Source organism: Lissotriton helveticus, chromosome 9 (genome assembly GCF_964261635.1).
Source record: "Lissotriton helveticus chromosome 9, aLisHel1.1, whole genome shotgun sequence".
NCBI classification, from domain to species: domain Eukaryota; kingdom Metazoa; phylum Chordata; class Amphibia; order Caudata; family Salamandridae; genus Lissotriton; species Lissotriton helveticus.
In genome coordinates this window covers 1,057,515,629-1,057,533,010 of record NC_136070.1, presented here as the reverse complement: position 1 = coordinate 1,057,533,010, position 17,382 = coordinate 1,057,515,629, and the positions used below count along the sequence as shown (strand labels likewise).

At 44.0% G+C, this 17,382-nt stretch overlaps 1 protein-coding gene across 4 annotated transcripts in view; it reads left to right on the top strand.

Moving 5' to 3' along the window:
* ATG7 (autophagy related 7) overlaps nt 1-17,382 on the top strand; it is a 1,226,522-nt gene that overhangs the window by 513,470 nt on the left and 695,670 nt on the right. For all 4 annotated transcript variants that reach the window (XR_013601115.1, XM_078661409.1, XM_078661411.1 and 1 more), the window contains exon 15: nt 9,966-10,160. Coding sequence is in view for 3 of the 4 variants with exons in the window: in XM_078661409.1 (XP_078517535.1) it covers nt 9,966-10,160 (195 nt within the window). In the remaining variant the exon portion in view is untranslated. The remainder of the gene's footprint in view (nt 1-9,965; nt 10,161-17,382) is intronic.

The window sequence follows — 17,382 nt, the reverse complement described above, 5'->3', positions numbered from 1 at the left end:
GGTGTGGCTGAAGGAGACGTGGGAGCTTGCGGAGAAGATGGGATCAAGTGTGTGTCCGACGGAGTGGGTGGGAGTCGTGACGAGCTGTTTGAGTCCGAGGTTGGCGAGCAGGTTGGGGGAGTTGGTGTAATTGTTTTTCTTGAGGTGGAAGTTCGTGGATGCAAGGGTGTGCGTGCTGACAAAGTCAGCGATGGAGTCGCTGAACTGAGGCCGGGGTCCAGGGGTCCTGTAGATCAGAGTTACTCTGAGGGTGGTGTTGGGATCAGTGTGGATCTGGAAGTGCCGGTGTTCGGCGGTGTTGAGGATGCCGGCAGAGTTGGGTGAGACCTTGAGGGTGGATTTGTGGATGATGGCGATTCCACCACCTGCTCCGTTGGTGCAGTCTCTGTGGGTGATCTTGTAGCCGTCCGGGATGGCTATGGCGATGTCTGTGCCGAGGAGTCGTTCATACAGGTCTCTGTCAGGAAGGCAACGTCCGTGGAGCATGTGTCGTGCAGGTCGCAGAGTTCGACGGCTTGTTTGCATGCGGAGCGGGTGTTCAGGGGTATGCATCTGAGGTGGTTGCATGCTGTCCTGGTGGGTGGATTGGCGGGACTGCTGCTGGTGAAGCTGCAGTTCCGGCAAGAGAAGGGTTCTTGGATGCGCTTCGGGGCGCCCTGGAAGCATGAGTCGGGCTTCGTGGCAATTGCAGGGGCCAGGGGTTCTGGTGCTGGGCGCTGTCCAGGCACGGCCGGGCGCAGACGGGCTTGCTTTAGGCGCGCCAGCTGCGCGCCCGCTGCGTGCAGCCGCACAGCGGAGCCATAAGAAGGGGAGATGGGAGGGAGGAGCAGCTGGGAGGGGGAGCGGGCGAATGGGTGAGCGGGCGGGCGGGCCGCAGGGGATGCAGCGGCGGGAAAAATGGGAGTGAGGGACGGCGAAAGGGAAACAGAAGGCAAAGGGAAACAAAGGAAGGGGCATGAATAAAAACAATCACAAAATACAGTATACAAAATACAGTGCAATTGGCAGAAAAAAACAGAAAACAGTAAAAACAAAATACAGATCCGATACAGAAGCAAACCTATGGCGGGCCTCGAACTACAGTCCGCAGGAGCGGCAGCTGAGCGCAGAGCACGGGCAGAGACAGGTGGAGCTGCGCCGCGTGGGGAGTGACCTGCCTGGAAACCGGGTCATGGGTCACAATTTCACTAAGCACCAAATGTGACTACATTTGACTACTAAACAGGCAGTCACAAGTGCAGTTATCTTGCAGGCAACAGGGTCATTATTTGAATGGTGCAGCAGATGCAGTGGCACTTGGCCCAAAAGTTGTCAAAGCTCCTCTAAACACCTAATATTGCTATATTTTACAACTAAACTAGCCTTAAGTGCAGTTATCTAGCAAGCCCTAGGGACATGATTGTAATAGTGCAGCAGGTGTAGTTGCACTGGAACCAAAAGCTCCAGGCACCCCACTGAACACCTAATAGTACTATATTTTATTCCTAAACAAGCACCCACAAGTGCAGTTACCTTTCAGACAACAGGGTCATGATTTGAATAGTGCAGCAGGTGCAGTAGCTCCGGGCTCATGATACCCAGTGCAATGCTGCTGATTGCACCACCCTAAAGTCTGCACTGCTGGCAGAGGGACTAATACTTAAAATAAAATTCTGCAGAAAGGTCATGAGTTGTGGGCATTAAAGTTAGGTTGAGTAGATAATTTAATTCAGTAGCCCTACAGGTTCGGCAAAATGTTAAAAACATTTAGAGGTCTGCTTTGCACATTGCCCTAAGTTAATTATATAATCTTTTATTGACTTTTTGGGTTCACCCTAATGGATAGTGTTATAATCCTTGAGTTGGCTCAGGTGTCTCCTGAGCCACCTCAAGAAAGTCCTGAGGCTCTGGTGACTCCGAGACTCTGGCTACAAGTGGTGTCTGACCTGAATGCCACCTATAGTGAATGGGGAATAACCACTACTGCTAGTGAGAGAGAAGTGGGACAGCGGGACCTGCCAATCGAAAACTTGAGCCCTGACCTATTACTTGTGCATGCTGTATTTCACTTTGTGTTAGTATACAAATACTCCTTTGTTCATAAAAGCAAGTATTTGATTGGACAATCATTTATTGCTGCTGCTTAACGTACTTTGAGTTGTGAGCTCGTGTTCAACACCTGCATCTACTGTCCCCAATGCCACACCCCAGAAAGCAGGAGTGTCAACAACCCCCTACTTCAGCAGCTTCAGTGAGCATAGGTGTCAGGGTAATTCGTTGCAACAAAGAACATTTCTGTTGTTTTTGTGGCTTCTCCCCAACTTTGATCAAAGTCTATCATCTTCAAGAAGCTAATAAAAAACAGCCTCTTACAGCCTAAGGGCGAAGGAAGTGAGAAGAGAAAGGAGAGATGAAGAGAGGATGGATAGATGGATGTAGAGAGGGATAGATGAGGAGGAGAATTTACGGATGGATTGATGCAGAGATAGAGAGAAGGGTGGAGGGATGGACAGGGACAGGATGGATGATAAATGACTGAAGAGAGTGAGGATTGTATGGCAACAAAAGGTAGATTGACAGATAAAAAGAAATAAGGAACATAAGATGTATGGATGGGTAAATTGCAACAGAAAGGGGTAATGGACAAAGAAGGAAGGAAAAAGACAAAGAAGAATGGAGGGAAGAAAGGCTGGATACAAATAAAGATAGAGAGAAGAAAGGATGGATGGATGAGCAGATGGATGGAAAAAGTACAGAAAGAATGGAAAAAGGATAGGGTGCAAAGATGGAGAAAAAGACAAAGGAGGATTGAGAGAAGGAAAGACAAAAGACTGAAAAAAGGAAGGAGAGAAACTTAAGAATGTAAGAATTTCCAAAGGAGTGGTCTCCTGATAATTGCCAGATTTGTTTCTCTCACCCACTCACTCAGTGATATTTGCGATACAGTTCAAAGTAGTGGTATTTTATTTTTATGGCTGCTGCCTTGTCGGGATGCCTTGACTTCTGAACTCATTCTACTACTGAGAGTCAAGTGCTGAAGGGGTACTTGGCCCAGTTGCTCAGGACCCATAGTAGGTTTGGCCCCAGAACTTCAGGAGTGAAAGGCCTCAACCCCCACCGTTAGGACATGTAGCTCCTGCTTGCCCCATTGCCCTCTGAAGGGGTTTATGACACATCCCCATTTTAATTTTCCTTGCACAAAGTAATTAATTGATCACTTTTTATTTTGAGAAGAGAGAAGGAAGAACATTTGGCCTATTTATATGTAACCAGTGTTGTGCACTGTAGGCTTGTTCATAGGCAAATAACGTTTTCAAAGGCTCAAATCAGCATATTTGAGGTAACTAATTTGGCGCATTGTTTTTGCACTACTACTATTAACTCAATTTGCCTGTGTTCATTATTTATTTCACCATAACGTCAACATATTTTTTGTCTTGGATTTATTCCCACAGTAACAAATTTCACCTCCACAGGGAAGGGAGCTAGAGACTGCAAAATACTTCTGTATCACTGTTTATTCCATGGTTTGTGTAGACTCTGATTTGAAAGGTTCCTTTGAAGATTGGCGGCCTGTACTCCATCTGCGGAAGAAGCAGATTGTTTGATGCATATATTCTAAGGCTTGTTTGCTAGAAGGGGAATTTGTTCTGATATGTAGGAAGATGTTTTTGCTGCTGTGACACGATGGATATAATCTCCCTCCTGTTTATACATTTGTATTCATTTTTTCATTTTGTTTCATTCACCGAGATCCTCTCCTTGGGCACTCCCTGTCTTCTTCTAACCAACCCACTCGTCCGTGAGCCAGCAGCGCCTCCTGCACCGCTACACATTCCACTCACCATTTTTTGTTTTTGTTTTTTACATTTCTTCCAAGGGCTTAGTAGCTGCAAACTGCTTGTAGTGGCTCACTTCTGTTTTTGGCGCTCCTGTGCAATTTCTTTTATTTTTTATTGCCTGCTTTAAAAACGCCAGTCGACCATATGGAAATAGTCTATAAAAATGGTTACAGGTTTGATTCAGTGTGTAAACCAGCCTTGGATATTCTAATACCTCGTACTCACCTTGGCCCCATAAACACTCACACACAGACCGGTTAAACCCACTAGAGTCAATTTTTATAAAGGTTCGTCCAAGATCAGTTATTTCACATTTTTAACTAATCTTTCACAGATCAAAAAGTTATTTCCTCTGGTCAATGGACCATTAGTTGAACTAGTTGATGGTGAAATGACATGAATAGATTCTGAGTTCTCTGTCAATGAAATAACCACAGACTCAGTAAAGTTCATGTGAGCTAAGTCTATACACAGAACGACCTCTGTCACCCATGGAAGGGAAAGATTCAATTAAGATTTTTAATGACGGTACTTTGAAAAGAGAGGATAGAGAAAAGCACTAGGTAAATCTACAGAACATTATATTTACCTAGGATGGCGTGGAAATCAGACCCCTCAGCCAAGGAATCGAGAAAAGTACCCCAGGACAGGACCGGAAACAACTGCTTCAGGTTTCAGGACAGGATAGGTGACCTCTTCTAGATACGACGCCTGCGTTGTACCCCTCTCTGACCCTATCTTCCTCCTCGATTCTTCCGCGATCTTCTTCTTATTTAATTTCGATCAATGTCTAAGTCTGCAATATGAGTCCTATTCAGCATTCGCTCGTCACTCCAACAGCATTCCGAGCTCTGCAGCATTTTGGTCTCTCTGCGCAACTTAACTAACTAACTACCTCAATTATACTTTCCTAATGTCATGTACCACCCCTTAATGTTTCTTTTTCATGGAATTCCTAATTCTGGTTGGACAGGCGAAAGGGATGATCATCACACCATGCTATGGTTCTTAATTTTCTCTTTAGCTCATTGTCTAATGATCCAGCCCCTTAATTTGTATCCATAAAATGTTATTCCCACCCGTAGCCACATTTTTATCAATATAAAGTATACATTTTGAACATCGTTCTTCCTTTCTGAGGACATTGAGCGGGTTCCCAGGGTATGTTGTCTTTCATTATTCTTGAATGGCATTCAAGGATGTCCATGCAACTTCTGGCTCTTAGACTGCGCATGCCTTATGGTCACATGGGATTTATATTTCAGACTCCGACAAAGGCCCAAATACGAATTAATAAGATAAGTAAAAAAGAAAAGTATTTTTTTCAATGTAAAATGATTTCACTGTATACCACCTATCTCTACTCTAATCCCATTTACTTATAAATGCTCTCCCTGCATTAGCAATTAGTAAATAGCATCATTTAGTTTAAGCAAAGCAGATGTTTACCATGTGAGTTTTCAAACGGCCATTTTAGATGCATCTGCGCAAGTGCAGAATTTTCCCTCCAAACAAAAGCTCATCATCACTACGTTTACGTAGTTGACGCATTCGCAGCGCAATTTCCTGCGTTAGCAGCTATTTTCGTTTTCACTCGAGTTACTTGTTAATGAAACACGTACGCAAGCTTCTCTTATGCTAGATGAATGTAATGAAGTGCATATTAATTACACAAAACAAGATCAGTATAATGTTAAGAGTTATATGAGAGGATTGTTTCCGAGCAAGTCTCTTTTCTACGAGATCTTGCTCCATCATGTTTGTTGTCACAACAAAGACAGAAGCATGTGGAATGGTTTTACTGCCAAACATAAGTATTCTGACGTGGCCACCATGCATGTGCATGCGTTGTGAGGGATGAGCAGTCACTATGACGTGTGCTAATACTAACACAAGCAAGGAAGAATTGGCAAAGCCATTAGATTTTTTCTGGCTTTTAAAGGCAAACCCTATGAACTTTGCAATGCTTGCTTTATTATTATTTGTTCCCTTATTACAAAAAGTTACTTTTTGAATGCTTGAAATGTTCACATTGCGATGAGGATCATGCAAGCCATTCATTTCTCTAAGGTTGGCAGAGGTACTGAGGGAAAAGTTAAGAGGTGTGTGTGGTAATAGACACTAAATGCTTCAATTAGGCCGTAGTTAAATATTATTGAGAGAGTATTCCAAAGGAAAGTCTTTCCTAGGATGGTCTAACACATAATGGAGTTCAACACCTCTATTGGCCCAGGGGGCAACGCCAACCGATGGCGAGCCCCCAAGACAGGTGCGGGTCGGTTCGGACTGGTGCCGGGCGGCACCAACAGTGGTACCACCGTTTTGAATTTTTTCGGGCGGAACGCCCACAATAGGTGATTGGCCGGTTGGCCGGCAGGGGTGAAGGGGGCGCCTGGGTGGTGGTGGGGGGGGGGGGGGTGGCGGCCAGGTGAGGATAAAAGGGGGAATGCATTCCCACACAAGTACCTGTTTTTTTTCCTCGCCTGCTTGCCCCCGATGACCTTGTTGCTGTGTCCGCGCCCTGGATATTGCTGGTGCTGCTGGAACGCGGCGGTGAAACTGCCTTTTTTCCCACCCTCATATCTCCTTAGACAGTCTCTTTCTGTGGGGCGGGGAAGGAGTCATGTCTGGTCACAAAACAGGTGGACAACCTTGGCATCAGTAATTGTAGTGCAGGCAATTCCAAATTAGAAAGCCTTTGGCCTAAAACCGGGGCTGGGGTTGCTGTGAGGGAGTAAAGAAGGGGTTGGGGCTCCCGCTACAGCGATTGTCCTTAGCCACTCAAGGTACTCCATTACATGGCCACGGAAAATGTTAGGGGATGGCGTCTGGGCCAGGGGACCAAGGTATGGCCCGGTTGCCCAGGCCCATCCCATTGGGTGCCAGGGGGAATCCCTTCTTGGGTGGCTCTGGCATGGTATGTTGGGGGTCCAGTTTTCATGCTTGCCCACGGTCCCTCTGTTTTGAGGGGGCAGGTGAGTTTGCCTTGTGAGATGCAACTTGCGCTACGGGGACCACAGGCCCGAATCATTTGTAATAGTCAATACCATGGTGCCTGGGGGGTGGCCAGCCATGACTCCTTTTTGAGGATCTGTTGCTAGGAGATGACATGTATTAGTTCCTCTAATCAAAGCATTCTTGATGTAAATATTGTAAATGTCATGTGAAAGTTTGGATAATTGAATAATTTTGTTGATATAAAATGTTGTGTTTATGTGGATTGTAATAAATACGGCCTGAGAATTGTATATTCTGTAATGCAGTGATGATGTCTGCGTGCCTCTGTCTCCCTTAAAAGAATCACCATTTTGGGGGAGGGATGATTTGGTAGGTCTCGGGCCGGTCCCCCGTATGTTGGGTGCATCCTGTGTCTGCCATCTGAAGACAAAAGGGGTGATGGAGTAACTCAATGGAACGAATATGTTAAGTTTTACTTGCCTATCAATAATTAACTAAAAGATAAGCATGAAAGAATACAGGCATACAGGTTGACTCCACATGCATCATTCAGGGCAATGTCTGCTTAGGTGCTGCTGGTAACAAAATGCAATACCCGAGGTCGATAACGCGGATTCAATTGAAGGTATGAAAATGCAGTGTGAATGGAAGTAGGGGACGTTTGGAATCTCTCCAGAGCCTTGAGGTGTGTTTGTTGGGGAATTAAATGTCAGACCTAGATGCATTCCCAGGCGTAAAATAATCAATGCCTGCTCTAATGGGCAATTGGATGTGCAGGTTGCCATGTGATCCCGTGGATCTGTGTAACCCCATAACGAAGGACAGTGTAATTATGTTTTTATCAAAGTTCTTGCCGAGCAATCAGTTAAACATTCATAATATTTTCAGAGTGCATACAATTGAAATTGACCAAGATTACTAAGATGTCACTAAGATTTGGGAACTATGTTCTTTTTTCACTTAGGTGGTGATAGATTTATTAATATTAAACTTTTCTAATAAACTGTAATAGTTTATTGTTGTTGGTATACTATACCATGTTTTTATTGTTTTTGGCTTGCAGCCCTGAGGAAGTTGTTTTGGCATAAGATAGATGCCCAACAAAACACGTGTTGGCTGCAGAGAATGTTTTGAACCTTGGTTGCAGAGAATATTTTGAACTTTGGGATCTTGAAATAAATACGGATCAACGTACTTCAGGACTCTGGTGTCTGATTGGCTATTGGACAATATATGGACTTGCTTTGGTCAATTTCAATTGTATGAACTCTGAAAATATTATGAATGTTTAACTGATTGCTCGGCAAGAACTTTGATATAACCTATACACCCTGAACTTTGTTCAGGGAACAAGTTGGGAAGTTAGGTGACCTTCCTTTCCTGCCTAGAAGCAATCTCCTGGGATTTGTGCGTTTTTACTCTTAGCCAAACTCTTTGCTGTGCGCCCTTTTCCCTGTTACCTAACTTTGCTTGTAATTATGTTTTTGTTGCCCTTACTTTTGAGATGGGGGAGTGGGTTGTGTGGATATATGTTTGCAGATATGTTATATCCATTGTGTTGTCAGTCTTAGAAGAAGGATGTTGTGGTATTTTATCCCAGGCCTTTGGTGCTTTGTTTCAAATTTGAGTTATGTGCATTTGTTTTAGAAAACTAGGAGGCATCATTCGAAAATTAACGGTGGAGCTAATCAGAGTCGATTGCTGACTGTGAAAGCGTAAATACCTTCCTACGGTTACTTCCGGCGAGGTGTTGTATCATATCATCTGGGTCACATGATGACGAACTCTTGTTTCATCTCCCATGTTGTCGAATTTTTACATCGAAGTTACTTAATCCCATTGTACCTACTTGTTTAAAGAGACGTTTGGATGAAGTCATATCTGCTATGCATAGATATTCTAAACATAATTTCACAACCATTTCATGACTCTCCGCATCATTCACAGACAACATGCCATAGGTAGGTGGTAGTACAGTTGGCAATTGCCCCCCTTAACTTAAATGTTTTTCTTTATTCCTGATTGTATATCGATTGCCACAGAATACTCATCTGCCATAGCTTTGGACTTGAAAGGAACGTATATTTGTGATAAAGTGAAGAAAGGGGCATTTAACCACGCTTCATATATTTTAGTGTATCCTTCATAGAACTAGAATATAGTTGCATATTTCAAGACACAACACCTGTGTAAACGTTCATTGGAAAACTTCTGTGGACTGTACAAGTGTTATATTTAGTTACACACTTTAGTTTTCTGGCTTTTCAAATGCTCAGAGAGCACAACTTCTTTGAAATATTTAAGTCTCAGTGGGGGGGGGGGGAGTGCTAAAGGTTCCTTTTTATACCTTTTTTTATAACATTTATTGGGGTATTTTCATTTGTATAACATACTAGAGGTTATGAGCCTTGAAATGAGCGGTAGGAATAAAGAACAGCTTCTAGGCGAATAACTAGTCCAAAATAAGTCAAAATACTACAAAAAGACAATGATCAAAGGGGCCTATGTTATAGGAAATAGCCTTATAAAGAAGGTTGCAAACCGTGCTGATATGTTGAACATCAAACAGTGAACAGAAACAATGCCCCAGGCGAAATTGTGGTAATGTCAAAGAAAGAGAAGGGAAATAACAAGAGATAAACGAACGAAAGAGGAGGCAAAAGGGGGAAAAACACTCCTTGAGGACTCGAGGTGACCTTGAGTTCAAGAATTTACACTTATTTTTAAGGTTTAGGTCTTTATTTAGGCTCTAGGAGACCAGCTCCTCTTTCAGAGACATGGCAAATGTCCCATCCCCTCTGTTACATGTGCATTCTAGTCAAAGGCAGTGTTATTTGGCAGGCACAAACCTAGAAATGAGGACCTGATTAATTCGTATAGAAAGTTACATTGATAGGATATTAAAACTGCAAATGTGGGATTGAAGAGATTACGTTTGAATGAATTCCAGTAAAGTATGTTATCGTTCTTGTGACTAGCACATCAAAAATTACATGCACGATAATGGTTTTCTAAGTCATCACTTAAATTGTTTGTATTTATAATAAAGATAGCTGAAGTTTGAGTGATTGCATTTGCACCTTCATTTATTGTTACTTTGTTACCTAATGCAATCTAACTGAAAATGATTTTCTTTTCTATTTCCAATGTACTTAGTGTGTTTGTTCTCCTCATTTAAATTCATAGCTAGTTATCAATGCCGCCCTGGGATTCGACACATTCGTGGTAATGCGACATGGGCTCAAGAAACCGAAGGAGGAGGAGTCCAGTCAGAATCTCGCTTCCGCTTCCGCGGATCCCCTGGGCTCATCACTGTTCTCCAACATCCCAGGCTACAAACTTGGCTGCTACTTTTGCAATGATGTGGTGGCGCCAGGCGATGTAAGTCGACAATGATACTACTGCATGTTTAATGTGCATGATGCAATCAACATATAACTTTTTATTATTTTAATATTCTTTGGTGCGTAAATATAGTAGTAATTGGCAATTCATTCAAGTTATTTAGTTCATCCAGGACTATCCTTCTTCATTAGTTGTGGCTGCCTGCGACTGGGACCCAACAGCTGTTTCTTCATGCACCAAGCAGGGTCTCAAGGACGGCTTCATTTGCAGCCAATCTAAAATAATTCATGTTTTTGAATAAAATACCTAGCACAGAGAAGGGAATGCTGTGCATTAACAGGCCCTCAAGAGACAGCATTTACAAAACAGACCGAATATTGACCTTCAGTGATGATGGGCACAATAATCATTTCTTGCTTGTGATTTCCATCCAGGCCATTACTGGGGGAGAACACTCCACAAATGGAAACTGGGATCCATATTCCTTTGTGAAAAGTCACAGGTGGAATACCGTCTGACAGACAACCCCAGAACGCAAAACCCATCAGATAAAAGAGCTACATAAAACTTAGCTTGGTGTTTAATTCAAAGAACCGACCAATCAACAAATTCAAAATAGACTCAAGATCACAAGCCCCTTAGGCGTGGAATATGTTAATTGTGCAGCCCAGTCCAACACAATATGATCCACTCTAGTCCTAAGGAAGGACCTGACAATTTAATGACTGACATGTTACAACATAATTAGCGCACATTCCTGTGGAGAAAAAAATGTATAATTAAAATCTATATTTCTGAAGCTTAAAGGTAGTAGTGATAATGAAAGTCAATAATAAGGTAACATTATGCCTCGGAAATACCTACATGTAGTGTCAGTTGTTTTTTTGAAGAAAGAAACATACAATTATTCTTTTATGAGTTAATTAACTTTTGTTTTTTCATTTTTGATGACTTATAATTCATATATTTGTTTAATTGAACCAGACACCCGAGCTCAAGGACCACAATTGTATCAAAGTTGTACATACATTTGGAATGGGAAATATTGAATATCCACTCATGTTAATTTCTACAAACAATACGTTTTTCAATCACCCTTTTAGCAAGACTTGTCTTGTGTGTTTCAATTTATTTCCCCAGTTGATTCCTCTCTAGGAACATTTTATAGTTCTTTTTTGCGCTACCTAGGCTTCGCCATGTGTACTGGGGCTCTTGGAACTAGCTTCAGTCGGTGATAACTGACCTCCACTCTCTAAGTGTCCTTGACAGCTTCCACAATTTTACCTCAATCACAGGAGCGGTCTACCTGATATTCTCACATCTAGAAGCTATACACAGTGTGCAACTGACCTCTTCTCTCTCGATTCCTTGTGAAATTCCTCAAATAATAAGACCTAGTTAAATATTGAACTAGCTAAAAAATAAAGCAAAATCTTTTCTACCTTTTCCCTTGGGGACACTAAGCCGATGACTGTTAGTAGGAGATTCATCCAGAAACTGATCAGTTGTTCAGTGCTCAAAATGGACACCCATATGTGAAGTTTCAGAAAGCTTGCATTTGTGTGATATATATTAATCCTCTGGTACTTGTAAATGTTTGTTAACTATGACACTTGGAGAAGCAGAAGGACAGTGTTATTTTATTCGCTCACTTGGCACAGTGAGAAGAGGAACATCTGTCCCAGTCCCCAAGACCAGACTAAATCTGTCCACTTCTTGTAATCTGTAGGCAGTTCCATTTCTAGGGTTCCTCGCATGCAGAAAGCAGTAAGTAGAATACTGGGGTCTGAGATACTTCTCCCTTTCAAGGGTTATGCCCCTTTTCCTACTCCCTTTCTTCGGAAGTCCACTACTTGTTCGGTTGCTATTGAAGAAAGAAAAGGCAATCGTAGGATTTCCTAATGGATCTCATTCTACAATCCAGCTTCTGAATTAATATTTCCTGATGTAACCCTGTCTTTGGTTATAGAAGTCACACGAGCTAATAATATTGGGACAGAAGCACATCCCTGGCAAAACCCAAAAGTATACTCCAAACTAAGGAGAAAGTTGATTGCTTTGCCTGAATGCGAATAGGCTGCTGATATGAGAGATTCCCATTTCTTATTCGCAGATGTACTATAGAAGAAGTGCCTAGGGATTCATGCAGGTGGTTTACCTCAAGATAACAATGAACTGTTCCTCATATACAAGTCGAGTTATCTATTTGTGATGATCTTGTTAGGAATTTTCATGTCAATATTAAACATTCAGATGGCTCTATAAAAGCTACATGTGTCATGGGCTCGGCTGGGTTTGATAATCACCATAATGCATGTTTAAAGTAAACTGTGAGTCTGTGGTCTTATCCATATCCCTTTTTCTTTGTAGCCATTTTGACCTCACCCATGGCCAGCGGTTCTCCTAATTATTTTCTGTGTCTGTATTCTAGTCTTGTCATGCTTGACTTTTGCAGGAAGACTTGTTTTGATAAGATAGTGAGACATGGAAGGAAAATAATATTCTGTGAATATCTAAATACGGTCTTCCTATGTCATTCCCTTTGTAACCGCTGTCCTTTCTAGTGTGGTTTACCCGCGAGTACCTGAACATGAACATGCAATGGAATCAGGGAACTTGAAGCTTCAAGCTTTAAATTCTTTTACTATAACTACATTTTTTGATTTTTCATACCCTGTTAGTTTCTCTGAACTCCCTCATTTACAATATTGTTTTTTCTCTGGAAGAAATTGGGATTGTAAGATGGTATAATAGTTTCTTCTAGTCTTACCTCTATTTCAGATGTAAATGTGAGGAAATTGGCTATTTTAAGCAATAATATCATTGACACTGCAAAGGATATAGTAGCTTCTGCTAAACCTTATAAATCACAGGCGAGTTCTGTGCCATTACAGCAGACTGATTCATGGCCTTATTTCCTTTATAAGGTAACAGAACTCTGAGGTGGCAAGCAATTCCCGTTCTACATAGCTTAGTGGTACTTGTCTAGGTCTTGACCTACAGACAGCTTAGTTGTTTGTTGTTAAAGACCTATTGTGAACAATACCAATATTGAAGTGGACTTTAGGTATGCCCCTTGTTTACCTTTGTTTGGATTTCCAGTCAGTCTAAGTTGTTAGCGTATTATTTGATGCCTTTCTTTTTTAGGTCGAGCCTAGCAATGCTAATGCGCTGCTCTGCGAGTGGTATCTCCACTAGGGATATTGACCACACCCCTCGCATCCCATTGGTTCCTTTATGTGCTTTTCGAAAATCCATTTTCCTTACTTTGGCTAATATTTACATTTTTCCTGCCTTTCAGTGGGTTGTTCTCATCCCTGGCGACTGGCCCTGGTACCTGTAATAATACTTTTCTGTTTATTTGCTTACATTTATGAACTTCTTTTTCAGTTTCCTTGGAAATTCTCTCCTTTTGGCAGGGTTTAGCCTTTTCTGCGATTCACCTATTTAACATGCCTCCTCCGCTGATTCCTGAAGCCAGCTGTTGAGGGAGTTGCTGAAACTAACCCTGCCTGCGAGCATGTACCAGGCTCCCTCTGAGACTGAAGCCTCCTCCCCCTCCTGCTACTGCAGCCTGTCCTCTGCTATTTACATTGTTAAGCAGGCTTGCATTAGTTACGGAACTTGCAGTTTAATAATATTTTTGGGCAGTATAAGGCACAGTGACCTACGCGCTTAGCGCAGTGGCACCCGACCTCATCTCCAATGATAAAAAAGTCTGTTTCCGGTCTCCTTGGCCGCTCAGAAATACCCACTCCTCATTGAGAGTCGCATGTGACATTTGCCATGCTTTCACCGCACTCCCTACTCAGCACATCTAACTCTTCCTTGAGTCAACAGCACAATGCTGCTGATTGAAAGGGGATGCCACTTTATCACAGAAAATGCATGCACTTTTCCCCGGAACCTGGCTTGGCAGTGAGAGTTAAAAAAAAAAAAAAGAAGTCCTCATCCTGGGTTCCACCCCCTCTGCTTGGGATGGCTCCTAGTGGTCAGCCGCACTAGGAACACCCCACACTCCCATGGACCATGCACGAAACCTCCACATCATACTGGAATCCTGGCTCACCATGAATCCAGCCCAGCAGCTGCACTTTGGTACAGATTCTTTTGCATGCATATATTTTCGAATTAACCCCTCAAGGTTTCATCCTTGCCATCGTGAAATTAAAAAGGAAATGTTAGAAAAGAAAAACTCCTGCTGCTTATTCTCATCCAACAAGGCCAACACGCATGTTTTCTCAAACACCCCATATCACTGTGATGTCATAGGTCTCTTCTGCAGAGACAGATGCCGGAAGAGAACGAGATGAAACTCAACCTTAGTACGGGCTCCTGCCAGAGCATAACTTATTGGTAGTGGCCTGTACAACTGCATTATTCTCTCTATAGTTTATAGCTACTGTCTTGGCCCAAAAACACTGCACAACGGTGTGGTGTATGAGTCGAGATGTTACGATGCAGGAGCAGATAGGCGACATCCACTGCAGTGCACCCTAAGTTGGTCGCCTCTAACCACCGATTGCTTTCGAGCAGCCACACATGCGCACGGTGAAGCCGGCACATGGCCTGGCGCCGGCTGCCTATTACGCTGGGCTGGGGACATCAGCAATCTTTGTTACAGCCTTCCTCCCATTGGTCAGTCGTGGTTGTGACCAATTAATCATTTCATAGCTACTGCTGGTGATGCCATCTCCTATTGTTACAGCTTCCAACTCATTGGTCTCTTCCGCTGAAATCATTGCTTAATGTTAAGGCACCATTTTTATTGGTATCCTCCACTGATGTAATAACCCATTATAAGAATAGTCTTTCCATTTGTCACCACTGGTGATGTCATCATCCATTGTGTGAGAGTCTTCCTATTGATTTGTAATGACATTAACCATGTCTCTGTTATGTGACCCAACTGATAACTACAGGCAGTGGTACAACCTCATAATTGGCCTGTTCTTTCTGATAGATACATCTGCCTTGTGGATATCTCACCGTGTGAATATTCCCCTTGCTCCAGCAACGTTCGGAAAATTCGTTGTAGCACGCCGGCGTGGACGACGTCATAGGAGCCCGGCATCGCGCGCGACTTCGTCTGACGTCACCGACTCCTTATAAGGCCCACGTAGGCGTGATGACGTCAGTTCCCTTTTTTCCGCGTTGTCGACGCTAACGGTTTCTGGGATCTTCTGTGATTCAGATAGTAACTTGTTACTATTTTGTGTTACTGTTTCTCTGTTGAGTGTTTCTTCTTCGCTGAGGATGTTGTCGAGGAAGACGGGGTTCAAGCAGTGCGGATCGTGTGCCCGAATGATGTCAATTACCGATACGCATGATGATTGTTTGTGGTGTCTTGGATCGGACCATGATGTTAAAAACTGTCGAGCCTGCTTCAAGATGAACCCTAAGGCTTTACGAGAGCGGGAGGCTAAGCTTCTACTTGCAAAGGTGAAAGGAAGAGAGACTGGAAGGTCTTCGAGGTCGACGTCCAGACGTTCGAGGTCGAGACAGAAGTCGCGATCGAAGTGGAGGTCGAGATCGGCTTCGAGATCGAGGTCCAGAGTGAGGGCGAGTTCCAGAGAGAGTTCCGGATCCAAGTCGGCTTCGGGTCATGCTTCGGGCTCCTCGAAGAAGAAGCACAAGAGGAGGAAGCATAGCTCTAGACATCACTCTGGCAAAGAGTCTTCGGATTCGAAGAGGAAGTCTCGAAAACATCATAAAGACTTCGTGTCTCCTTCTCCTTTGCAGTCTCTTGGAGGTTCCCCGGTTCCGGAGCAAGAACCGGATCCGGAGTCGCACCATTTTTCGGAGCATGAAGGAGATGAGGAGGTTCCTCGGGCTCCGTCTCCGGTGGAAGTCCCTGAGAATCAAGAGGGCCAGGATGAACCGATGCCGGAGCAGCCTCCTTCGGAGCGGCCAATGGGTTCGTACCCTCCCTTTCCTGGTCCTGGACAAGACCCCTCACATTTCCTTAATGCTATGTTTGGCGTTTATGCGAGGGAAATGTACCCCACTGGTGCACCGGCTGGTCCCAGGGGTCCGTTGTCTTATAACTTGGGCGTCCCTCAGGCTTACGCTCCGGTGCCTTTTATGCCGTTCATGCCGGCGCCTTATACTCCTTGGCTCGGTACGGCGCCGCCGAGGTCGTCGACTCCGCATTCGGCTTAGCCGGCTCCGGAACGACCTCGTGAGTTGGATCGAGGTGCCACGCCGGTTCGTGAGTCTCGTCCTCCAGCTGCCCCGGCTCCTCGTTTCGACGCCGGTTCCAGCTCCATTGGAGTCTTTACCGGATCCGTCGACTTCGGTTCGCAGGGAGTGGTCGAGGCACAGGGCTCAGCGCCTCTTGGAGGAAAAGGGTATGAAGATTCTGAAGTAGAGGAAGGAGAACTTCTGGATCAAGGGGACTGTTTTGAGGACCTGCATAGTGCTAGTGGCCTGGAACTCTCTCCTGAGTGGGGTTTGCCATCAGTTTCTGATGCACCATCTAAGGACGTGGCACCCTACCATGTTGTAATTAGGAATGCTGCACATCTGCTCAATCTGACTTTGCCTACTGTTGAGTACAAGCCAAACATCCTCACGGAGGTTTTACACTCGCCTTTATCTATTATAGAGCCTACGCTTCCATTCACTGAGGCTTTGACTGAGCCAATAATGGAGGTCTGGAAGAGACCTTTGACTGCTCCTGCGGTTTCCAGGTCGGTGGCTACACGTTACAGGGTGGCACCTGGTGACCCTGAGTTTCTCTCTTCACATCCTTCTCCGGAGAGTCTGGTTGTGCAGGCCGCTTGTTCCAACAGGTCTGCAGGTTCATTTCCTCAGGTGCCGGCAGATAAGGACTCTAAAAAATTGGACCAGTCTGCAAAAAAGATCTTCTCCTCGGGTAGCATGGCTCTAAAATCTACCAATGCTACTTGCCTGCTAGGGAGATATGTTCATGCATTGATGGACTCTGTGAAACAGTTGTCATCTAAGCTTCCAGAGGATGATAGAAAGAACTTCAATGAGGTAGTCTCCGATACTCAGGCTGCAGCCCGCTTGGTAATTCACAGTGGCATGGACACGGCGGACTCTGTTGCCAGGATTATGGGCTCTACCGTTGCCACCAGAAGGGCCGCATGGCTGAAATCTTCTGATTTTTCGGCAGATGTACAATCTACTTTAATGGACTTGCCATTTGATGGAACAGGCCTCTTTGGGGAAAAAAGCGGATGTAGCCTTGGAGAGGTTCAAAGATAGCCGGGCAACGGCAAGGTCTTTGGGC